The 24,012-nt window shown below is 51.7% G+C and overlaps 1 protein-coding gene and 2 long non-coding RNA genes across 12 annotated transcripts in view; 1 reads left to right on the top strand and 2 right to left on the bottom strand.

Moving 5' to 3' along the window:
* Sufu (SUFU negative regulator of hedgehog signaling) overlaps positions 1 to 22,248 on the top strand; it is a 113,469-nt gene extending 91,221 nt beyond the window's left edge. For 4 of the 9 annotated variants that reach the window (XM_027407122.2, XM_027407121.2, XM_027407124.2 and 1 more), the window contains 3 exons: positions 6,219 to 6,353; positions 8,272 to 8,410; positions 8,587 to 9,746. In XM_027407122.2, coding sequence (XP_027262923.1) covers positions 6,219 to 6,353; positions 8,272 to 8,410; positions 8,587 to 8,766 — 454 coding nt within the window. In that variant the 3' untranslated portion in view covers positions 8,767 to 9,746. Of the gene's footprint in view, positions 1 to 3,100; positions 3,396 to 6,218; positions 6,354 to 8,271; positions 8,411 to 8,586; positions 9,747 to 16,803; positions 16,873 to 19,255 lie in introns of those variants that run through there. The other 5 variants (XM_027407123.2, XM_027407127.2, XM_027407126.2 and 2 more) reach the window with 3 other exon arrangements.
* LOC113834814 lies at positions 1,204 to 18,088 on the bottom strand. Its single transcript, XR_003483681.2, has 2 exons — positions 17,749 to 18,088; positions 1,204 to 1,872 (listed from the first exon to the last, which is right to left on the bottom strand). It is a non-coding gene; the product is annotated as an uncharacterized LOC113834814 (long non-coding RNA).
* On the bottom strand, positions 3,860 to 12,570 carry LOC113834815. Of its 2 annotated transcripts, XR_004768968.1 has the most exons (3): positions 11,050 to 12,570; positions 6,192 to 6,306; positions 3,860 to 5,257 (listed from the first exon to the last, which is right to left on the bottom strand). It is a non-coding gene; the product is annotated as an uncharacterized LOC113834815 (long non-coding RNA). The 2 variants fall into 2 exon arrangements; XR_003483682.2 differs by lacking the exon at positions 6,192 to 6,306.
* Positions 22,249 to 24,012: the final 1,764 nt, after the last annotated feature.

The raw sequence follows: 24,012 nt of genomic DNA, 5'->3' as shown, positions 1-24,012 counted from the left end.
TTCACTGAACCCCCAGATCGGCTGGCTAGACTGGCCAGCAAGCTCCAGGGATCCACCTGTCCTGCCCCGTGCTAGAGTTACAGACATGTGCTGTCTATGCCAGCTTTTAAAGATTTTTAATGATTTTTTTTATTTTTTTATGTGCATTGGGGTTTTGCCTGCATGTGAGGGTGTTGGATCCCCTAGAACTGGAGTCACAGACAGTTGTGAGCTGCAGTGTGGGTGCTGGGAACTGAACCCAGGTCCTCTAGAAGAGCAGTCAGTGCTCTTAACCACTGAGCCATCTCTCCAGTCCAGACTTTTTTAAAACGTGTGTGAGCCTTCATGAGTATGTCTACCACATGAATTCGGGAGAGCATCCAACTTCCTAGAACTGGAGTTGCAAGCTGTTGTGAGCCACCATGTGGGTGCTGGGAACCCAAACCCAGGTCCTTCTGCAGGAACAGAACATGTTCTTAACCACTGAACCACCTCCCTCGGCCCATATTCTCAGCGTTCACGTGGATGCCTGGGGGTCTGAAGTGGGAAGGTCTTTTTGTTTGGGGTTTTGTTTGTTGCTTTTTGTTTTTCAAGACTGAGTTTCTGTGTAACAGTTCTGGCTGTCCTGGAACTCACTCTATAGACCAGGCTGGTCTTGAACTCACAGAGATCGCCTGCCTCTGCCTCCAGAGTGCTGGAATCAAAGGCTTGCACCACCACCGCGCAGTGAGGTGGGAGAATTTTTAACTCTGGTAATGTTTTAGCTGGTGTCAGAAGACTGAGATGTTGCTTCAGCTTTTATGTACACATGTGTGGCTCGGGTTTGTTACTTAAGGTCTCTGGGTTTCCATTTCTTCATCTTTAAGATGAGGGAAATAACTCCTGTTTATAGGTTGTTATGAAAATGACAGGAATTGATGTATATGAATTGCTCAGCACAGGAGAGGCGCCATTGTCTACACGCAGTAAAGGGTGTGTCTGGCTCATGGAGACGGCTCAGTGGGTAAAAGTGCAGCTGTACAACTGAACACATGTAAAGGTGGAAGAGAAAACTGCCACAGAGTTATCCTCTGACCTCTCCATGTTCCTCGTGGCACCCACACACCATACAATAACAGTTTTTTAAAATAAGAGATATCCCAGTCCTATTTCAGAGAATTCCCTGAAAAGGATGCATAATACCTTTAGATACCAGGGTAGGTATGTAGAGAATTAAGCACATAATTTACATTTTTAAAAATAATTTGAATAACAGCTAAAAGGCGAAGTGTATTATACCAGCACAGGTGTAGATAGCAGGGCCTAAAAGAGCTCAAGCATAGTGGCACACACCTTTAATCCCAGCACTCTGGGGGTAGAGACAGATGGACCTCTGAGTCTGAGGTCAGCCTGATCTACAGAGAGAGTTCCAGGACAGCCAGGGCTATACAGAGAAACCCTGTCTCAGAAAAAACAAAAACAAGCAAAAAAGCAAAGCTGACATACGAGGACTGTGTCTTGAAAGACAAATTACAACTGGCGTAAAGGAAGCAGGAAGAAAACCCAGGCCTTGTTGTTGAGACAGACACTGAGCAGTGACAAAGGAAGCAAAGTGTACTGGGGTTGCATTGTTTCCATCTCAGAACAGGTGATTATCAGCCTAGGAAGAGCCGCACAGGACAGAAGCCATGTGTTCACTTCTTAGGCCACATGTATTGTGCTCCCAGAACACGAGAAGAATTGGCAGATGAGTGTCATGGTCGTCTGGTGAGTGGAGGAGATGGTGCCCGTAGACTGGACGAATCTGACAGTTCAGGGTGCCAAGATCGTCCTGCACTTTCTGGGGCAGTCAGTCAGCTTGCTATCACTCTCGGGAAAAGTCTGGACTGGATTATTCCACGAGGAGCTTGAATGCTGTCAGGGAAACAATCCCAAGAGATGAAGTCAGGCACGGTGCTCCCCTCTGGTATGACGAGAGATATGCTGTGGCCTTGCCTAGGTAGCACTTAGCCAGACATCTTAAATATGCTCTGAAATCATTAGAGGCAAGACAGAAAGGTCCAGAGAGCATACAGGAGGGTGATGGGAAAGGTGGATTTATTTTTAATCTGTTAGATGAATATATCCAAAAAGCAGTGTTGCCAGTCTATCTGCTCAGCCCGGGTCTGTTGTCAATTTAATCAATGACTGGATTGAGAATGTCAATAGCAAGTCAATCGATTGGTTATGTCAGTGATGGGAAGCCAGGAAGGAATGCCGAGATGATGGATGCCAGAGTCAAGTTAGAAACTCTAGCCAGATAATGTAGAGCTCTGCTCTTAGCTTCAAATAATCCACAGTGCACACTGGACAGGAGAGGAGCGGGCAGCCTATGGGAGAACCCTGAGAAAGATGTTGACAGTGGGAGTGCTGTATGAGTTGGTAGTATGATGAGGTTACAAAGAAAGACAATTTGATGACAGTTTTAATAGAAATAAACTGCCCCAGACAAGATCACAGAGCCTCTGAGATCTGCACTGGTTAGACCACATGCTGTACTTATTTCCACACATGCCACTTCACTTCCGGACATGACACTCTCGTTTTGACGAGCTCAAATGAATCCAAGGGAGGGTGGCTTGAACGGATGGAGGATGTCAGAACCTTGTCAAGAATGTAGTTGAAAGTTAGGGCCATGTAGCCAAGAAAAAGAGGCTGTTGATAGATTCAAGAGCAGCCTCTGGGGTGCAAAAGGCTGCAGGAAAGGATGGATTAAAGGACTGGGCTTCTTCAAGGCTGGTGGTTTGAGAATTGCAAAGGCAGATTGCAAGATGGCCTGGCCACCATCTCCCTCAGTGGAGCCAAAAGCCTTGAGGGATTTCTTTAATCCAGCCTTCCCAGAGCCCAATGGTTGACCAGGACTTGAAGCATTTACTCCTGGTCTCCCTTTCAAGCCAGTCTCAGACATCCCCTCAGCAGAGAAACTGATCTAGCCAGGGGCAGTTGTATTCTGGGCTCAGATAATGGCAAACAAGTTTCTATTAGCCATCACCATTCTTGCAGGAGGAGCTGAGAGACTCCAGCAGTACTCATGCACTGTTAGAAGCCTCCTCAGGCTCATTTAAATGTGATAGTGACCCTACTGGTACTTATTTCCATCTAGGAGGGATCGAAGCTTAGGCAAAACACATGGTGCTGCACACCTGGAACCAGAGGTTGAGTCAAGAGGAGAGCAATATGTGTTCAGGACCAGCCTGGAAGTTCGAGGGTGGGACGCTGTGATACCCCAACAGATACTGCCAGATGCCACAAAGCCTGATGGGCCTGAGTTTAATCCCTGGGCTCCATGTGATAGAAGAGGAGAACCAACCCCTGCAAGTTGTCCTCTGATTTCTGCATACACTGGCATGTCTGTGCGCACACACTAAATAAATGTAATAAAATGAAAAAGAAAACCAGCAGTGGCGGCACTCGCCTTTAATCCCAACACTCGGGAGGCAGAGGCAGGTGGATCTCTGAGTTCGAGGCCAGCCTGGTCTACAGAGTGAGTGCCAGGACAGTCTCCAAACCTATGGAGAAACCCTGTCTCGAAAAACCAAAAAAAAAAGAAAAGAAAAGAAAACCAGCCTGGGCTACATGGCAAGACCTTGTCTCAAAAAAGGAAAGAGAAACGTTGTCATTGCCAAGGTCTCCTAGGATGTGAACCCATGATATTTGACACTCTGCCTCCTAGAGCATGCTCCTGGTCCCCGTGTCCCCTATACCTCCCCAGAAACCCCTCTCCTTCCCAGCCCCCACCCCCTAAAACTCTGCCTTCTCCTCTATGGAGAACTCAGGGAGAAAACCCAACTGAAAAATTAGGCCATGCTGCCGAGCACACTACTTATTTTTTTATGACTAAGATTAAGCTGACAACCATGCAAAACATTGCAAACCTGTGTCGGCTGCAGATTTAATACCTCACCCAGCCCACACAAATAATTCATGCTTCTGCATCGATGTCCAGAAAAAACAAATCAGCAAAAAGCTGGGCTCCTGCGTGTGTGAAGCAGCCGCCTTCCCATTGAAGCAGCTAGCATGCCGGAAATACCCAGGCTCCAGGAATGCAGATCTAGCATTTTGAGATTTTTTTTTTCTTAAAAGATTAAAGTATGTTTTCTCAAATGATTGAAGGTTGGTGGGAGGTGTAAATGTGGGCACTTGTCACATTAATTCTTCAGATGATTAAGTTCTTCGCTGCTGCTTTAAAGCTGTTTGCAGTTGGGTTTGATGTCCCTGTTCTGGGTGAGTGTGTTGTGGCAGTTACCAAGGTGACTTTAGCTGACTTTCAACAATTTATTTTTCCCTCCAGCTTAAGACTCTCTAGCCCTGTGTACTGTCTTCCCTACCAACCCCCACCCCACCCCCCATGGCTATTCATCAGCATTTTTGCCTGGACCACTGAGGCTGGGGTCCTCCAGCAGGTGTGAGCCCCACAGAGCAGCCTGACAGCAGGATAGGAGTCACATCCTGACTCTGCCATTTAATTCACTCAGTGGGGCTCAGGGTGGGGCCCAGTGGCAACGCATTTGCCTAGCGTGTGTGAACCTCTGAGCATCCCCAAAAATAAAAAATAAAGCCCCCCTCGTGACCTTGAGGTTATCTCTGCTCACTTTATTTGTAAGAGGGCTAAGAGTTTCCATGCTTGCTGAGAGGGCCCACTGAGTGAACCTGTGCATGTAACAGAGAGCCTGCCACAGAGGAAGCCCTTGACAAACATGGCTGATGTCATTTCCTGTGCTCTGCTCTTGTTTGGGGTCCAGGAGCACTCCCATATCACCTTTGAACCCGTCAGCAGTGCCTGGATGAGATGTGGGGTTGCCCTTGTTGGAAGGCCAACATAGAAAGTAGTCAGAAGTCCACGGTTCACAAGCTGGCCTGCCACAGACATGCTCTTTGTTTGGCCTTGGATATGTCCCCTTTTTGAAAAGGAAAGAGGTAAACAGGTTGCATGTCTTTCCAATCTTGAAATGCCGTTACCCTCTTGGCTAGTGTTTGTCTCCTTCACAGGTCTTGTGGAAGTTCTTGCCAAGGGGAATGCAGTTCCCAAGGCAGCTTTGGGAAGCTGCAGGAACAGATGCCTTGGCGAAAGAGCAGTCACATCTAGGGGTGGGCCCATTTGGGGAGAGGAGCCAGTGTGCTGAGCCTCTGTCTTGCTGCCAGAGCTGCCCTGCTTTCCCTGGGAGGGGCTCTGCCTGTCAGGTGCTCACCCTCACTCAGTAAGATGAGGCCTGCTCCTGGGTGGCTGTCCAGCTCAGACATCCTGAGTAGCTCCTGCCTGCTGCTTGATTTAAAGACAGGAAAAAAAGAAAAGAATGATCCTCACCTAGAATTTTGATGGACACTTGAAGAATTGTTCTGGGTTTCACAGCCCAAATCAGAATCCCACCTTTTGAATGGAATGAGTGGATGACCCTCTTTTTCTGCTGGGGAAGATTTGGGAGGTCAGTGAGGACAGCTGAATTTGAAAAGCAAAACTTAGAATGACAAGGGACCCAGTAGCACCTAGATACTGGCTGTTGGCGGGGAGCTGAGCTGGAGAGAGCATGAGTGACTGAGACTGCTTAATGTGGCCAACGTCACTATCAGGAAGGATGTACATCAGGGCTTACACACATGCACACAGACACACGCATCCATGCACACACACACACATAGCTATATATGCATCACACAAGTGAAGCTCAGCTAAAAGTGTCACCCAGCCACGTGCGTCTGACTCCCAAACAAGGACTGTGCTACCCTCTGCTTAGAAGATCACTTCCCTCACTGCCTTGCCTGGCCCTGTGCAGGAGTGTGCTTGCTCAGAACCCAAGGTCAGCTCCTTGACCTGTTGTCCCAAGCCAGCCTTGGAGAGCTAAGAGTCTCCAGGGCTTCCAGGCAGGAAAAGAAAGGTTCCGTAGAGTACCTATGAATCTCATGGGGCAAAACAAGCCACTGTGATGTGAACTTCCGTGTGTGTTGGCCAAGGGCGTGGGCTCTAGGACCTAACTGATGGGCCTAACCTGCACATGCCACTTCAGTTCCGGTATGCCTGCCTCATGGTGCGTCAGGAAGCATAAGCAGCCAGTGAGATGTATTTGACACATGCTGGCCCTTGGCTAGTGCATAGTGAAGGGTGTTGTTACCATAGTTAGCAGACACCATAGTTTCTAACCAGGAACTCAACCTGAGAGTCCCATTTGCTCCTCCTTGTGTTTTCCCCATGCACTTACTCGGCTCCTTGCTTGCTTGCTTTGCAGGAGCCGCAAAGACAGCTTGGAAAGTGACAGCTCCACAGCCATTATCCCCCACGAGCTGATCCGCACTCGGCAACTCGAGAGCGTACATCTGAAATTTAACCAGGAGTCAGGAGCCCTCATTCCTCTCTGTCTCAGGTGAGCTCAAACAGACCATTCCACAGTACCCTGTAGGCTCAGAGCCTCCACAGTCTGCCTTACCCCCAACACACGTCATCTAAAGCTTTGAGCTAGCCATTTTAACCAGGAGGGTATCTGGGGGCAGTTGATACTTAATCAGAGTCCAGGGTTGGGAATGAAAGAGAGCCACTCAGGCAGCTCTGTCCTGCGCCTGTGTGGGAAATGGGGGACTTTGGGACTCTGTGTCACTGGCCTCTGCAGTATGCTCCGCCATCCAAGACTCTGAGCAGCATGGGTGCTTAAGAAGTCTTCCAGCAGAGCAGCAAGGCCAGTGGCCCTACAGTTTGTCCCTAGAGGACTGTTCTGCATCTCTTAACCTAGAGCAGTGACAGCCACCAGTCACATAGCATGCCCCCCATTGGCCTGTCATCATTTTGTTTGAGATAGGGGCTCACTATGTAGCTCTGGCTGGCCTTGAACTCAGAGATTCTCTACCTGTGAGTGCTGGAATCAAAGGTGTGCGCCCTACATCTGGCTTTCTTATCCTCTGGTTCTCTGAGAAGTGTCAAAGTCAGACTCCATGGGGAGTAGATGCTGTCCAGAAAGCGTCCTTCAGCTGTGGGCCCCCTTTGGGAGGTGGAGTGACCAAGCAATTCCAGGGTGGCCCCTGCCATCCCATAAACTAGATCACAGGTCATACTGAGCTGTCAGGAACAGGAGGGTTCTGATAGTTTGGGCTCTACCTTCTCTTGCTTGATGCTTTTCCCATGCAAGACACTCAATTCTTTACAAAACCCAGTGACCAGCCCAGCAGTCTCTTTGAGGGGCCAGAAACCCAGCGTGTCTCCTGCTTTGAGAGGGAGGCAGAGCACCCGCCCAGTGGCCAGAAAGCAGCTCTGTTCTGAACACTGCAGTAGGCTGGATCTCTTGCAGCTGGCTTCCTGCAAACCCTTTTAAGTTTCATTCTCACTTTGCTAGCACAGGAGGCTACAAGAACCCCCCTAAACTCAAGGGGACAATATAGTGGGAAATTACCAATACGAAGTCAGGTAAAAGATTTATCGTAACAGGACAATGACAAGGTAAAAGGAATTGCATGGTTTGAACTCCCCACCACCATCCAAGAGTGAAGAGAAATGGAGGAGGAGTTGAGTTGAGCCAGCCTTAGCCAACTGCCTGAGCCGCAGGGCAGAGGTATTGAGTGTTCTGAGTGAAGGGTGCCTCCCAGGGCCAGCACCAGACTCCAGCTGTGTCCTGCTACCTGCTGCTTAGGCACAGGCTTGGGCTTTTAGCCTGGGGAAGGGTTAATCTGAAAGCAGCCTGAGAGCACAAAGAGCCGGTTTTGCCTCCTTAACTGCTTGGCATCCCTGCCCATTGGTTGCTACTTTCAGCCCTTCCTCCAAGTATATTTCCAGCCTGGGGATTAATGGTGACTTCTTGCAGTGACCCTGCTTGGTTTCAGACTTGTGTTTTGTTTTTGTGTTTTTAAAGATTTGCTCATTGCCTCCAGTATTACTGCTCAAATGTTGTACAGGAAAGCCTAGGAACAAATGGAAGATCCTACATGGGCACAGAAGTACCCTACTGGGAGGCATTGGTCCCTTCCTCACTCTGGACATGACGCTGGCACACTGCTAACTTCCCTCTTTGGCCTCAGTATTGTCACCTGCCCTGAGGCCCTTTGAGCCCTGCTCTAGAATGTCCACTGGCTAGGAACACTTGGAAGGATGTCTTCAGAGAGCTGGGGATGCCTTTCACTGGTATGCTACAGTGAGCATGCTGGGTTAAAGTCCCCTGTTAGTGGGAAGCTGGGCCCACAGGAGGGCACTGGCCAGGTACTCTGCCTCAGGAAACATTACTCTGTAGCCCCAGAATGTTGGCTAGGGACTGTGTTTCTAGGCCCAGATCCCCACTGTCTCCATGTTCCCATCCCCAGGGGCAGACTCCTGCATGGCCGGCACTTCACCTACAAGAGTATCACAGGTGACATGGCCATCACATTTGTGTCCACGGGAGTGGAAGGCGCCTTTGCCACGGAGGAACATCCCTATGCAGCTCATGGACCCTGGTTACAAGTGAGAAGCATCCTTTTTCCCTTCCTTTTTTTCTGTTGGCTCTTCCCTTACTGCCTGCCCTCCCTCCCAGGACAGCTCTCTATGGCATCCATCCTGAGCTGGGAGCTGCCTCTTGGATTCAGAGCCTGAGCTCTCTGTGTGGTTAAGGAGAAGGGGTGCTGCTGCTGTCTTCACAGCTCCAGAGGCACTTCCTGACCTGCTTCCCATCCCCTGAAGTGAGTTTCTCTCCTGCCATTGGTGGAACCACTAATGACAGAGGAAATCCAAGTGTGAGGAGTAGAACACTTCCCTTACCCTGGGAAATCAAGAGACAAGACATGGAGGGTGAGCGACATGCAGATGCCACCCTCCAGTGACAATATGGAAACCACCAGAATTCATAGGAAACGAACTCTGTGACCAGACCGGGCAGGCCACGGTGGCCAGAGCTCCCTCGAGAGCAGTCCACTGCTCCCTTTTGCTCCTGATGGAAACCACTGAGCAGAACCTGCTGGCTTGCCCAGAGCATCATGTCATTGTGTTCTCCTGCTTGGAGCAAGGGTCAGAGCTGATTGTCAAGCACAGTGCTTGGGGTTAAGAGCCACCAGCCCTCTTTCCAGTGCCTACGCTGCCCAGGCCTCTAAGGGTCACTAGCCTGGTCTGCCATACTCCTTTTTTTGACTTTTGGCTGTGTTTTGGAGAAGGGGGAAAGCAATTTACTGACCTTTCATAAGAATATCAAGAAAAGGAATCAAGGCCCGATGTGTTGATGCACACCTTTAATCCCAGAGCACTTGGGAGGCAGAGTCAGGGGGATCTCTATGAATTTGAGGCCAGCCTGCCCTACATACAGTTCCAGGCCAGCTAGGGCTACAAAGTGAGACACTGTGTAAAAAAAGAAAAAAGAAAGAAAGACAGTTGGGGTTGTGGAAAGAGACTCTGACCTCCATCCGAAAGGTAACCAAGCTTTGTTTGTGGTGGGTCAGAGAAAAGCATGGGGGACTTAAGTTAAAAGAAAGAGACTTACATTAGCTCTGTGGGTGACCCAGTCTGGGGTCTGCACTACTCTTCCTGTGGGTCTGTTTTGTCTGCTGAGTCTGCTTGCTGCTGATGCCCTCCTCGCTCAGAGCAACCTCCTCCCTGCCCCCCACCCAAAGTCCTAACCCTTAATTAAAACAAACAGCAAACAAAGGATACCAACCACTCTTCTCCCACTAAGCCCAGAGGTAGAAATGGAAGCTAGTGCTTTAGGGATATTGTGTTCCATAAATTATCTCGCCTTTTCCACTGTTGTTATTACATTGTTTCATAACAAAATTACTTTGAACCATAAAGTTATAAATACATTTTAAAAGTCCCACTTGGTAACATTAGATTTCTGTCTGTGCAGTGTTGATAGTTACTGTAGCAAAAGCTCAGAAGTGTAACATTTGAAACGAGCCCAGGACAAGTAGAAACAGTCTCTCATACCCCACTCCCACCCCTAGCCATGCCCCAGGCTGCCACCCCTGTCTCTGCTGACAACCAGAGATGCAGGTCTCTTCCCCCAGACAGAACTAGTGTGGAGGTGGGAGATGGGCACCCCCTCCCGGCAGGTGACCCTAGCCACAGAGAGCCCCCCAGATCATGATTCCAGTGGACGATGTAATACCAGCAGGTCTTGGGTGTCCTGGTAGTTCATGAGTGTTCATTTGCAGTTGAAGCACATTTGAAGAGAATTAGGAACTGGGATCTCCCTTGACTAAAGGAGAATGTCTGCCCTTGTATTCTGTCATCTCACATAGAATATCTTCTAGAACTGAGGGCTGGGGTCGTCACCATCTCTAGTTTCAGCCTACCCAGGAGCCTGGGTCCCCAGAAGACTGGGGATTTCTGGCAGCCCCTCAGTCTTCTGGAAGGAAGCCTCCTGCACCCCACTCAGTTCCCAAGTTCTTAATCCCCTGGCTGCTGGCGTTCCCACTCTTGGCACCCCCACACACACACACACATGCTGGCAGCCCCTCAGTGATTGGGGCATTCAGCACCCACTGCCTCCCAGCACTTGGGTCCTCTCCTGTGGGCTGTTGCCCAGGGAACCAGGGAACGGTGGGAACGAGTTGCTGGCCTCGGCATGTTTCAATCAAGTTGCTGTGCTGGGAGCTGCTTAATCAAAGGCCTGTTATGGGCTCATTAGTGTGGTCCACCACAGGCCGCCCCTCAGGAGAGCCCTGGGAAGGCTGGCTCAGGTCCCGCCCTCCAGGCATGCACCCTTGATCACCAAGAGGTTTCTCAGGCTCTTTGCAAGGAGCCCTGGGAAACTCTCCATCTGACCTGCCCCAGCCAGCTGTGTTCTCAGCAGTGAAGCCAACACCCACATCAGCTCTCCTCCCCTCCTGAGAGCAGTCAGCGTTTTCTGCTTCTGACTGTTAGCCTGACTTTCCCTTTAGGGTCTTGCCTCTTGTGGCCACAGGCAGTCCCCAGCTTGTGGGAACTAAGCTTGTAATGGCTTGTGGGCCTCTAGATTGCCTCTCAAGGGCCAACTGTCTCCCAAGCAGGACCTGCGGTTCCACTCAGAAGTCACAGATCAAGCCCCACTATGCCAAGAAGGGACCCAGGCCTGTTTGGAGGGAGAGTTCAACACCCAGACCCGTTCCTGCTCTTTACAGGGTTCTGTCACTCACTCAGAGTCTGGGGCGTCTCCTTGAGCCTTGTGTGCCCAAGCCTGTTGCAGGCAGAGGAGCAGGGGGGCAGCTGAAAGCAGTAGGCATTGGATGGAGAGAACCAGACTTCCGCCCTCTGGCTGCTGTGAATCACAGCTGAAGTAGGAGGGGCAGCGAGACTGTCTTGCATCAGCCTTCAGCAGCCCCCGGAAGTGCTCACTCCCAGCCTTGGCACCTTGCTCTGGCTGCCAGCCCAGGCCTGTTATCTCTTAGGGAAAGGCACAGCATCCATTCTTCCTGTTCCGGGAAGCGAGGACCGGAAGGAAAGGGGAAGGTGAGAGAGCCAGAGCCCCTTTTCAGAGCTGGTGGGATGGCCTCAGACAGGCTGTCATACCCACCTCATTCTGGCCTGCCACCTGGTCCCCCACTATCTACCAACTCGGGGGCCCCCCGGGCCTAGGGAAGTCAGGACTCAGGGCCAGAAGAAGAGGGCAGGTGTAGTTGGAAACTCATACATTAGGAGTTGCTAGAGGCAGGAGTTGGCTCTGGCCCATACTCTAATTTCTAGAGAAGAGACCTGGCTTCATCCATCTTTCCTCATGTCACCCTTAAGGTCATGGAGCCTGTAAGCCAAGTCTAGAGCTTCATGAGACAGTCTCCAGACCCTGGAGCAGGCCTGCCAATGTCCTCTTCTGCCCCTGGCACCCCCTCACTGGGGGCCGTGGCTTGCTTCTCCCTTGGCCTATTGACCCTGAGCTGTCACTCTTCTGAGCAGAGCCCCGCCCAGAGCTGAGTCAGTTCCTAGCCAGGGCAATCTGAAGGAGGGAAGCTTCAGTCCCAGAGGTCACAGAGAGGGCATATCACCAAACATGAGATTATTTTTTTTAGGCCCTAAAATGCTTTCTCAGCTGTGTGGTGTCTGACAGCTCACCCAGGTGGCGCCCTTGGTCCCAGCCACTCCCTAGCAGCCCAATGGGAGGTCTCTGGCTTGGGAGAAGACACCTCACAGGTGTGCCCAGTGGGGTCTGATGTTCCCAGCCAGGCTGCGAAACCACTGCTAAACTCTCCCCAGCCCAGTAACAGGTTCCCCATATTCCTTCAGCCAAGGCCCTGTGTTGTTGTGTCCCTGTACACCCTTTTGAATGCTATGGAGAAGGCAATCTGGGAGTCAGTCCCCAGCCCAGCCCCTGGCATCCCCTTTCTGATGTCTACCTAGCATTTCTCCCACTGGTGGGCCTGGCTATACCTGCCTCCTTTGGACACTTTGGCTTGGGCTCTCTCAAGACTTCGTCCAGTCCTGGGCTTGTTAAGGTTTAAAGCAAACTCTAATTCCCTGCTGTGTCAACAGCAGGAGTCCAGCTTGCTTCTGGCCACCAGAGCCAACTTCTCACCACCCACCCAGAGCAGGAAATGAGAATGCCCCTGCCGCTCTCAGGCACATGCCTCTACCCCTCCCAGCATGGGAGTGTCCACAGCTCTTTTCTGGCCTTTGTCTGCCTGAGTTGGGGGAAAGGGGAACAGTGGACAGGAGCCCTTGCTAGTCCTTACCTCATGCCATCGTGGGGGCCAGAGCTGCTCCTGGTCCCTACCTCACTGCCATTGTGGGGGCCAGAGCTGCTCCTTGGCAGGCCCTGCCTCTATAAAGAGCACATTTCCTTCCTGGAGAAAAGGAAAGGGAGGGAAAGAAAGCCAAACTTGCTGGGAAGCAGAACAACGTGTCAACACAAGGAGCAAACAAGACCCAAGACAAAGTGTGAATTGTCGTTGTTCTGAGGGGAAGGAAAGGCATTGTCAGCCACTCAGAAATCCGTTGACCACAGACCTTGGAATGAGTGTCAGATTTGAAGCAGTCTAGCCCCTGCCTGCAGTGCAGCTGGGCCTGCCCAGGCCAGGCACTGACAAAAGATCACTTTTCAGGTTCCTTTCTGGAACTTGCTGGAGCCTGGAGAATGGAGAGGTTGTTGACAATCCTTTCTTGCCACCAACAAGCCAGGCTATTCAACTGTACCTCTCATGGCCTGTGATATGAGCCTACTAGAGTGAGACACAAGCTGAGCCTGGCTTCCAAACCCTCTTTCCAGTCGATGGCGCGCTCACAGTCTGTGCAGTAGTGGTAGAGCTGCAGCCACTGTTGGTTTGCCCTGTGCTCAGTCCTCCTCCTCTGGACCTCTTTCCTAGCGCTTGCTCCCACTGAGACCTCCTGGGGTACCTTGCATTGCCTTCTGTATACCATTCCTGCAGGGGGCTGTGCTACCCTGAGTGGTCCAGGGGCCCTTCCTCTCTCATTAAAGGGTCTCCTCCCTCCAAGGACTATTTGTGCATAATCCTCAGTCTTTTGTCCCAGCTCCTCACCCATGCAAGTATAACAGAATTCACTGTGATGATTTGCCATCTTTTGTGGGCTAGAGGAACTGTTCAAATGTGTGGACTCAGTGAGGTATGGGGTCCCATGCCTGATTCCAATGCTCAGGAGGAAGAGGCAGGAGTGTCTCTGTGAGTTTGAGACTAGCTTAGCTTACATAGGAAGTTCCAGGACAGCCAGGACTAAATAGAGAGACCCTGACTCAAAACGTAAAAAAAAAAAAAAAAAACAGGAGAAGAAGAAGAAGAAGAAGAAGAAGAAGAAGAAGAAGAAGAAGAGAAGAAGAAAAATGGACTCCAGCCAGCAAGATGGCTCAGTGGTGCATAGCATGCTTCCCTTTCCAGTTAGCATGCTTTTTTTTGTTTATTTGTTGTTAGCAGCGGTGTATTTGTGATACTAGGGTTCCAGCCCTGTTGCAATGACAACATATATACTCCTGCCTGGGGTTGAGGGTGCTGGTCTTCCAGGCCATTGGTAAAAACTACCATTCCCTCCCCCACCCCCATCAGAAATCAGCCCCCTGAACACGAACACACACACACACACACACACACACACACACACACACACACACACACACACACACCCCTCTAGAGTTGGTACAGCTTCCCCAGACAGGAAGAGAGCATGTCCCATCGCCCAGGCAGGTACTGCTCTGAAGCCTAGGAGACTGCCTTCTTCTCGGGACCCAGCCACCTGCATGTGGAGAGCTAGAGTCTCTAGCAAGCCCATCACGGGAGTCAGTGAAGAGACAGTGGAGCAGCACAGCACAGAGCCTGCATATAAGGCGGCTGGCCACTCCAAGGGGACAGTGAGCTTCAGGAAGTCCAAGCCCTAGACCTGCACAGGCTTTTCCCACAGTGGCATCACAACAGCCAGTCTGTTCCCAGTGAGAGCTCCCAGGAGCTCCTCCATCATAGCTGCCTATCTGCAGTATCCTGTCGATAAGATCTGTTAACATTCTCAGCTCCAGCTCGGATCTGCAGAGAACAGGGCCTGTTTGTTCAGTCCAAGCTTCTAAGGTTTAACTCCCAGAGGAAATTAAATCAGGTGCCTGGAGCTATTACAGTCTGTCATGTTTCTTTGCTGAGAATGTCACCCCTAATATCATGTGGATCTCATGTATAATTTTTCCCCTTTAATTCTTTTAAAACAATGTGGTTTCCAGCAGAAGCCGGCAAATCATCAAATGTGAAAATGAAGGAACAGGATTTGTCCTCGTTTGGGGGTCTTGCCATCCCCTCCCCCACACAGATGGTGCTACACTTGGTGGCAGCCCTGCTAAAAGCCTCCATAACTCACCAGTTCCAGACCTTTGACAGAGGCACTGGCTTAGGACTAGACTGTTGGTGGCCTCACCTTTCCTGTTGTTGAAAACGCCCTTGGGAGTCTCCTTGGGTGGCCCTCCCCTACCCCACTTTACCCCCTACCCCATTTTACCCCTTGCTATAGTTCTAGATCTATTTACCACCAATCTGGAGAAAGCTCCTCCCTCTGGATTATTTGTGGGTTAGAAATGAACCCAGCCTGGCCAGGACTGGAGTCATTGTCATATAACTGGGTCTGAGGTATGCTTGTGTTTGTGCTAGCATTTACAGAGATGGCAACAAGCCCCGGAAATGCCAAAAATATGAATGTGACTTTATATTACTCAAGCAGACTTGTGATAACCAGTGAAGAAACTTAGCTTGGGGGAGGGGACCCATGGGATAAGAGGTGGAGTGTCAGGCTCCAGGAAGGAAGGCCAGGTGTGACTGGATGTGGCTGAGGACCAGAAAATGCCAGACAGACTGGAGAGAGCCAGCCAACCCCCCCCCGGGGGGGGGGATCATGGAGGAAGAAAAGAAATGAATACCTTGGGTAGTCACTCCCCTGGATACTGTCTGCTCTCTCCTCTCTGTCCCTGTCTCTCTCCCTCATTCCTGTGTGGTGCTCTTTGGGGAAGGCAAGTCCTCTTCCTCTAGGGAGCTGCTAGTTGGGTGGGAAGAATGAATATATGAGTCAGTGTCCTCCACCTAAGAGACTAAGGCCAAGACATGACATATGGTCTTGCTTTGGCCCCACAGGGCAGGTGCCTCAGTTTCCCCATCTGGAAGGAGACTGAAAGAGATAAGGTGTGAACAGTCAGCATAGTGTCTGGTATGTTAGAGCTTTTCCTTCTCACTTGTCACCACCATGCCATCGACTCCCTTGCCTCCCATCCATCTCGCAAGCCTCTTTGACCTTCCTTCGACACCTCACTTTATGTCACAATTCGGAGGGAGACTCCCACCCTTCCAGGGTCATCAGCTCCCAAGGGAAACTTTATGGGTATTTTCTCAAGTTTTGGATTCCCAGCCTTCTGAAGGGAAGGTTTCCCTGAAAGGAGCCCTTCAGTTGGGCTTGCACCCTGTACTCTTCTTCCTCTCCGCACTGCACAGGGTCTGCCAGAAAAGTGGAGATGCCCTGTGGATGAGGATAGGGAGGATGGAGTAGAGAGGGCCAGAATCTGCAAGAAAAACATGAATGAGCTCAGCCTGGGCTAGCAGGGCTGTCTGAGAGCCATCAGTTGAGAAAGGCTTGACAGAGCTCTGAGTCGCTGTGGATGCTCCTCTTGGCTGAGAACACTTGCTTAGAGCATAAGGATAGTGGTTATCCCAGCCACATAGGCCGACTTGGACATCAAAGCCTGTGCTCACAGGATCCGGATAAAACAGTAGAGTGAGAGGTGGAAGATACCCAAGAAGACAGATCTCAGAAGTCTAGCAGAGTACAGCTGCTGACTGGGGCCTGCAGGGACATCCCTGAGACATGACCCTGTGGCTGGAGAGAGAAGTCTTAAGTCCCATCCCCCGCTGAAGACATAGGCAGGCTCAGATTTTTTTTTTTTTTTTTTTCTTGGTTTTAGCTGCTATCCCCATCTCTGCAGTGGTAGGGATGGAACCCAGGACTTTGCCACTGGAGCACATTAAACCCCAGGCAGGGCTTGTATTCCAGTGTCAAACAGATTCCTTTTGTCCTACACGGTTGGGAGGAGTGGGTGGGAACATCTGAGCCTGATCAGGCAAGGACCTTGGCAATGGCTCTCCCATGGCCTTCAGCTTTCCTGTCCTTCTCCGTTGCCCTGCAACATCTAGGAGGCCAAACAGCCCAAAGAAGTTTCCGCTGCCTTCCAGCTCCCTTTTAAGGCCAGCACTGCCCACCTTCCAGATGTCACCCCTTCCTCACTGCCCCACCCCACCTCTCTGCCCTCTGGGGTGGGAGGCATTGAGTGTGCAATTTTTCGGAAGAATCAAGTACTTCCCTCCATCCTTGGAAACAGTCAATGGGCCATCCCTCCTCCATAGCGAAAAGAAACATCCCTAGCTCGGTAGCCAGCAAAAGGGCTGTATATTTTTTTCAAATAAAAACCTGCCTTTTGCTTTCTTTCCCAGATTCTGTTGACGGAAGAGTTTGTAGAGAAAATGTTGGAAGACTTGGAAGAGCTGACTTCTCCAGAGGAAGTAAGCTTGTTTGGTTTCTCACTCAGAGAGAGGGGTCTTGGGCTTATGGACCTGTGTGTGTGTGTGTGTGTGTGTGTGTGTGTGTGTGTGTGTGTGTGTATGTACGCGTGCGGGCCCATGCACGCATGCTCACACTTCTATGGGACATCTTCTGAAGTGCAGGAATAATGTGGAGAGGAGCCCCTGAGAATGGTGAATGACTTACTTTTCTTCTGTTTCTGAACCAGCCCTGCCCCACCCCCACCCTTGTGAGGACACCCAGCAAACTCTGAATTGCCAGCTCTTGAACCTCATTGAAGAAGCAGCCAGGGCCTTCAGGCTAGAGTTCTCCCCAGCCCCTGCTGTTCCCTGGCAGGTTCTGAACAGAAAGCCCATGTCTGCTGCCAGAGAACATTCCACTGGGGAGTTGTAGTGGGCAGAAGGGGACTCCTGCTCTTGCCTTGGGCCACCCAAGAGCCACACTCCCTTCCTTCTCCAGCTATAGCTTGCCTCTCTCAGCCTCTTCTTGGCTAGCTCAGAGCCTGAGGAACTGGCAGGCCAGGTGGGGTTATGCCTCCCCCCCTTGGCTCCTTCTCTGGGGTACAGGAATGGAGTCCATAATCCCTTTTGTTTTTCTTCCTTGTTCCTGGCCTCCTCATTTGCAGGGACTTACCTCATCCTGGAAAGTCCCTTCTCCTCCTCCTGCCTCCCACTAACCAGCACCCAGCAGCAGACAGGCAAGCCTTACTGGCCCTGGTGCTCCATGGGGTAGTAGAACATTAGCAAGCTTCCCAGGCCTCCAGAGAACCTTCTGGCCCTCCCCAAGCTGCCTGTGGCAGAACCTGGCCCTTCCCTCCCTTTGCCCTAACGTGCTTGAGGTAAAGAGAGCTGCCTTACCTCCTCGGCGCCAGACAGAACTATCCAGGGGCCAGTTCTCCCACAGCCACACAAGCTTTGGACTCGGTAGAGAGAAACTCCTCAGAGCTGGGCACCCCAACAGAGCCATATCTTCCCTGCCCCCCACCCCAGGGATCCAGCTTGATCAATTAATTCATTTATGTATTCCAAGGTTATCAAGCACCCAATCTGTGCCAGCCAGTCACCCCTGCAAGTCACTACCTCAGAGGCCTGGATCCCACATTCAGTCAGGCCAAAGCCAGCTGCCCAGAAGGGCTTCCGGAGAGGACTTGTCACACTGCGTGGCGTTATGCCAAGCTGCTGCTGCGAGCTTGGGTGCTGAGTGGGCGGGAGGGGACAGTCCAGGCAAAAGACACAGGAGCCAAGGGGAGCTTTGGAAAGTAGGTCACTAAAAATGACTTCTCTTCCTGCTCTCCTGTCCAGAGGCTGTCCCCACACCCGCCCAGTCTCCACTCTGTCCTAGGTCTACAGTCCCCCATGAGAGGGAGGGCACAGGGAGCCAGCCAGGAAACGTCGGTTTGTCCACCTCCAGCCCCACTCCAGGCAGACTGGAACATGACTCTGCCCTCCTCTCCTTGGCCCTGACTTGCAGCCTATCCCCGAGACAGTGGGAGTTAGGAGAGCTCCTGCTCTAACCCCAAGGCAGTGAGAATTTATTGTGCACCAGCTGTGTGCTAAGCTACATGCAAGGTTCTAGCCCCTGGAAGGAATAAGAAGTCAGCTTCTCCCCTCTCCCAAACAGAAGGCCCCAGGAAGGGGAGAGAAATGAAGCTGCAAGGCAGCCATTGGTTTCTGATTTGGAAGACCTTGGCTCTCATCTGGGATCACTCGGAGCAAAGAACCCTGGGAATCAGGGTAAAGGGGGCAGTGGGTAGTGAAGAATGTCTCCTTCCGAGAATGTACATAAACCGCCTTCATCCTGCATGTTATAGCCCAGCAGGGTCACGTTTGGGGACTGATTTGGAGCTCCTTCCTTGTTGACCCTTTGACAAAGCTATGGAGGACAGGTTCTAGAACCCTTCCCACACTAGCCTCAGGAGAGCCCATGACAATGACAGACCTCCTCCCTGTAATATCTACTCCCTGCTGGGTCCCCTATCTTCCAGCCCCAGGGCCCCAGGGAGCAGATTCCTTGCATGCTTGTGGCTGGAGGCAGAACCAAGGAAAAGAGCAGGAGGGAGGGTCTACACAGTCAGAGAGCTAGAAAAACACGCCTTCTTCCTCCTGGCAGTGCTGGGAGGAAAGAGCACCTGGACGGACACACACACACACACACACACACACACAACACACACACACACACACACACACACACACACACACACACACAGGGTCTACCATTTGAGAGGTCTCCAAGAGCCTGTCTTATCCCCACCATCCTAGGGGCAGGTCTGGACCAGAGTGCTGCCTCTCTCTGGGTCTGTCTTAGAAGGCAATGGAGTCTGCCACCCAGGGCACTCAGGCTCTGTGCTTGCTTCCTCCACAGTTCAAACTTCCCAAAGAGTACAGCTGGCCTGAAAAGAAGCTCAAAGTCTCCATCCTCCCTGATGTGGCATTCGACAGTCCGCTGCACTAGCCTGGGCTGGGCCCTGCAGGGGCCAAGAGGGGCTCAACGGCTCCCAGTGACTTCAGTGTGACAGCTGTGTAAAAGAGACTCCCATGAATAAAAGGACAAGTGTGAGGATGACTGCAAAGTGCTGTGCCCACCACAGGTCCCACCTCACCTCCGGCTCAGGGGCCTCACGCCCAGCTGTCAAACCCATGACCAGGCCCCTGTCCTACACGCCGGTGAGCAAGGGAGGCTGCGCCTCCACCCTCCCACCCACCTGCTGCCGCCACAGGGTTGGTTACCTGATGTGCTCCGCTCCAGGAGACATCCTTGCCATACAGTTGGGTGTGCAGAGCGCACGTGTGGATGCCCTGCCCAGCAAGCCTCTGTGCAGTCAGGCTGCTGCAGCCTGTGGAACGACTGCTCCTGTCACCGATGTCTCTCCTTCCTTAGTATGTTGTGGAAACCGGATGGTATTTTTATTTCTTGGCAATGTATATAGTGGTTTTTAAACAGAACTTTATTCCTAGATGAACTTTATTATTCTCTTAGACAGGGGTCTGGGGGCTCTGCCTCCCCCACACTCTCTGCCCAAGAAGGTGCCTGGTGCTGCCCGTCAGCTCTGAGCCCTGGAGGAGCCTGAGATAGGGAACTGCAGACACACTCTCCATGCAGCCTTGGGTCCAGATATGCTGTGGCCTAGAAGAGGGTGCCAATGCCTTCCAAATGAAACTGGCTTCTACCAGGCTCTGGGGACTTTAGGGTCTCAAGGACATGGTGGTCCCAGCTGTGTCTTCCAGGCCTTTTCTACGCAGCCAGGCCTGCCAAGTAGAGTAAAGCCACTGCCTCCTCACCCTGCTCCTCAGGGCTCCAGCTCTTTGATTTCCCCAGTCCCCCGGATTCCCAGCCCCCTGGGCTGTAGGACTCTAGCTTATTAAAAACTGAGAAATCAACCTCTCAACGTCCCTGTCACTTTAATTCTGCTGACAGTGCTCTCTGTGGCCCTCCATCCTTCCCACCTCTATTTCTTGCCTTTTCCTATAGCTGGCCCTCTGTGGGCCTCGTCCTCTCACCTGCACACTGTCCAGGAAGGAGACAGCCTGTCTCTGGCCAGCTGTGGGGGCTGCTTTCCAGAGATGTCCTACTTCTGACCTGGAAATGGCAAGCCCCTTTCCTCAACTCTTGCCTTCCCCTCTAGGTTTGATGTTTCTTCTTCATTCTTTAAGTTTAGATCTCTCCAAAGGAACAACATTTGTCTGTCAGGGACCTTGCAAGAGCTCCACTACTCTGTCTGCTTCCACCACTTACAGTGGGAACCGCCAGGGTACCCCAGGAGGCCCACAGTGGTCCAGCCAGAGAGCTGCCCCAGGAGCCTCGAGGAACCTGGCTGAGGGCTTGAGAAAGCAGAAGCTAGCCTTTTGAGGAATGACTCATTTGGCCCTTTCCACATATCCTAAATCTAAGTGGTTAATTCCCAGGTCAGCACTTGGGGACAGACCCACCTGGAGCCTCTGAGAGGCTGGCTTGCAACTCCCCACCAGCCAGGATACAAGTCTCTCTGGAACAGACACCATGCTGCCCTGGGACTTTTCCACAAGGATACTTCCAACCCTGCCTTTAAAGAAAGCTCTTGTCTTCTGAAAGTGTGCTGACCAAGAGATGCTCTCAGTTTGCCTCCATTCCTTGCCATCCTGACTGGTGCTGTAGTAGTTCCCCCTCCCCCATTCTCCCTGGAGACCTGCCTAAGGGCCCCCATGCAGCATTTGGCCCTACCTCCATTTGCCTGGCTTGGGGGCAAGAATGCATGCTATGAGCTAGTTTCGTCCTTAGTATGTGAGACTGCTGCTCAACCCCTTGCCCTGGGCCTGCAAGGTCTTTGCAGATTGAGGGTTGCCACCACCTGCTTGGTGGCCCCGTTCTTGTGGAGCAGGGAATGAATGGCAGGCAAGCTCCAAATGAGATGTTGACAGGGTCTGAGGTCTCTCCTGCCCCCATCCTACCAGGAACCTCAGGAATGTCTAAAATCCTGCTGGGACCAGGCCCCCATCATTCCTTAGTGCAGTGGTTCTCAGCCTACAAGGACCAGGCCTCCTTTCCCATGGGCTCTGGTTTCTTCCAGGGGGATATCAGGGAACAGGTTCCCCGTTAGGCTGCTGCCTGGGAAGGAGGGGCCCTAACATCTGATGGAGCAAGACTTACCACGTCACATGGTGGGTGAGCTGTACAGGGCCCCTTTCTTTCCCTCCCTGAAGCCGTATGGGGCTGTGTCCCATTCCCCACCACCACCTTCTACAGACTTCCTCCAGGCTGTCCCCATCCTTTGACCTTCCAGGTCCTCAGGACGAGACCTCTGCCTTCCTGTTGACTAAATCTTTCCTGGGCCTGTGTGGGTTGCAGAGGGTGGCAATGCCAGCTGCCATGCTGGGGAGCTGTGTTCTCCTCTTCCAAGTGTGACATGCTGCAACAGGTCCTGTGGAGGCCTTGAGGAGCCCGAAGGGGCCAGGACATCTGCGGTCCATACCCTGGGTCCTGGGACTGAGTTTTGAGATGGAGTTGAGAGCAGGGAAAGGCCTTGAAGTTTGTGCCCCTATGGGGTGACCAGCTGATTACTCCCTGAGCTGTATTTTTTTAACTTGGTCTTCCCTCTCTGCCTTCCATGATCTCAGTGCCAGGTGAGGTGTCTGGGTCCCTGTTACAAGTCAGGAGCCCTGTAGGGAGACCTCTTCTTTTGTACAAAGATCTGAATGCTGCAATGAGCAGACTTTTGTACATTTTTATATTAGTTTTTAATGTCAGTGGCGACTCAGTTCCTGGGCCTACAGCTGGCTCAGGACTTTTGTAAGACATTTTGAGTGACTCACTTAGATTTTGTTCCCACTTGCCCTCTTCCTCTGTGAAATCTAAGTGCATTAAACATATCTGCAGAAGTGGCTGGGTTGTGTGCTGCTTTCTGGCATGCTAGTGTGTGTGTGTGTGTGTGTGTGTGTGTGTGTGTGTGTGTGTGTGTGTTTGAACCCATGGCCTTGCTGGGGTGTGTGCTGTAGTGGGTATGTGTGTGACACCACCAGGGCTTGAAGCCTTACTGCATACTAGGCAAAAGCTCTGCCACTGTTATATCCCTAGCCCTCATCTGCTTCTTTCTGGATGCCTCAAGTAAAGGAGCAAGAAGATTGGCACCCTGGCAACCACTTGGAAGTAGAATGAGCCTGAGAAGTGATGCTGGAAGTCCAGAGGTGCCAGCATGTGCTAAGCAGTGCTCTGCCACTAAGATTTGCATGCACAGCCTTCCTTTTAGGTTGTGCTTCCCTTAAGGTCAAGGGCAGTTGGGACTCGATCGTAGTCCGCAGCTATGGGTGGGTGATGCCGTCTCTCTGCTGTTTCGCTGCTTCATCCTCTTTGGATTTTGGTTGTTGTAGTGGCTGCTGCTGCTGCTGCTTGAGAGAGGGTCTCCTGGTATAGCCCATCTTCAGAATCCCCATCTTTGGGCTTCAGCCTCCCCACTGCTGGCATTACAAGGGTGGTGCACAACCACACCTCCGACTGTTTTCTCCTGTTCTTCCCACTCTTGTCAATAACACTTTTCCCTTGGTTCCACAGGGGTCTAAAACTGAGAGAAGTGGGCTTTCCCTACTCCTGTTCCGGGAGTCTTCTCCCTTACAGCTAGCCACTCTCACCAGGATCTAAATTCAGCCTCCTCTTCAACAGGCTGGGGCTGCACTTGGCTCTGGAAAATCTCAGAACCAGATGACACAGGCCAGCTCACCCTTCAAGCTAGGTAAAGGGGCAGGATTCCATGCCCTCCTCCCTGGGCTGCCTGATGGCATCTGCATTTTGAGGGCCCCCATATCTCCTCCCCCTCCCCCAAGACAGGGTTGATCTGTATAGCTTTGTAGACGCAGGCTGGCCTGGAACTCACAGAGATCCATCTGCCTCTACCTCCCAAGTGCTGGGATTAAAGGCGTGTGTCACCACCGGTCGGCTGAGGGCTCCCATATCAATAGTCAGTGCTGGGGAAGGAGAGAAAACAGCCTAGGTGTGGCCGCACCAGCATCTACACAGGATTCTGGGAACCTTAAGAAACACCTGAGGCCTTCCACATTGTTTCCCTTACTGCTAGGCCTAGTTTTCTGTCCTAGCAACTGGCAGGGCCTTTCTCCTGATCTTCAGGATGGGCTGGTAGCACTCAAGGGACTCCACCAGGACTAGTGACAGGTCCTGAGCCATCACAAGGCAGAGAGAGGGGTGTCAGCTCCCATAAAGAGGCTCTTAAGCCAGCCCTCTTTCCTTTTTCCTACGAGTCTTAGCTGTCTGGAGACCTTCCCCAAAAGGAAATCAATGTCTGTCTTTCTTTCCCCTGTGACCTCTTCTTGTATTCTGGGAATGGCTGGCCCCGGTGTGAGCAATGGAGTAGGTCTGACCTGAACCCTTGGTCCCTCTGTTGCCCAAGATAAGACAACAAGTAGAAGGATGTCCGAGGTCAGATTGACAGGCCCAGGGTAACCCAGGTCACACCTGTCCCCCTTACCTCACCCTCCTCACTTAACTGACCCAGAAAGCCCAGGCCTCGGTGAAGGAAGGTCTTGCCCCAAAGAATAGAGAGCAGGGAGATCCCGTACTGGTATCTCTGGGAGACAGTGCCAGGCAACTAGAACAACAAGGATTTGTAGAGACCTGGTCTCTAGAGCAGAAACCTC

The sequence above is a fragment of the Cricetulus griseus genome, chromosome 3, assembly GCF_003668045.3.
Source record: "Cricetulus griseus strain 17A/GY chromosome 3, alternate assembly CriGri-PICRH-1.0, whole genome shotgun sequence".
Taxonomy (NCBI): domain Eukaryota; kingdom Metazoa; phylum Chordata; class Mammalia; order Rodentia; family Cricetidae; genus Cricetulus; species Cricetulus griseus.
The sequence above is the reverse complement of the archived record's forward strand: the minus strand, read 5'-3'. Positions and strand labels throughout refer to the sequence as shown.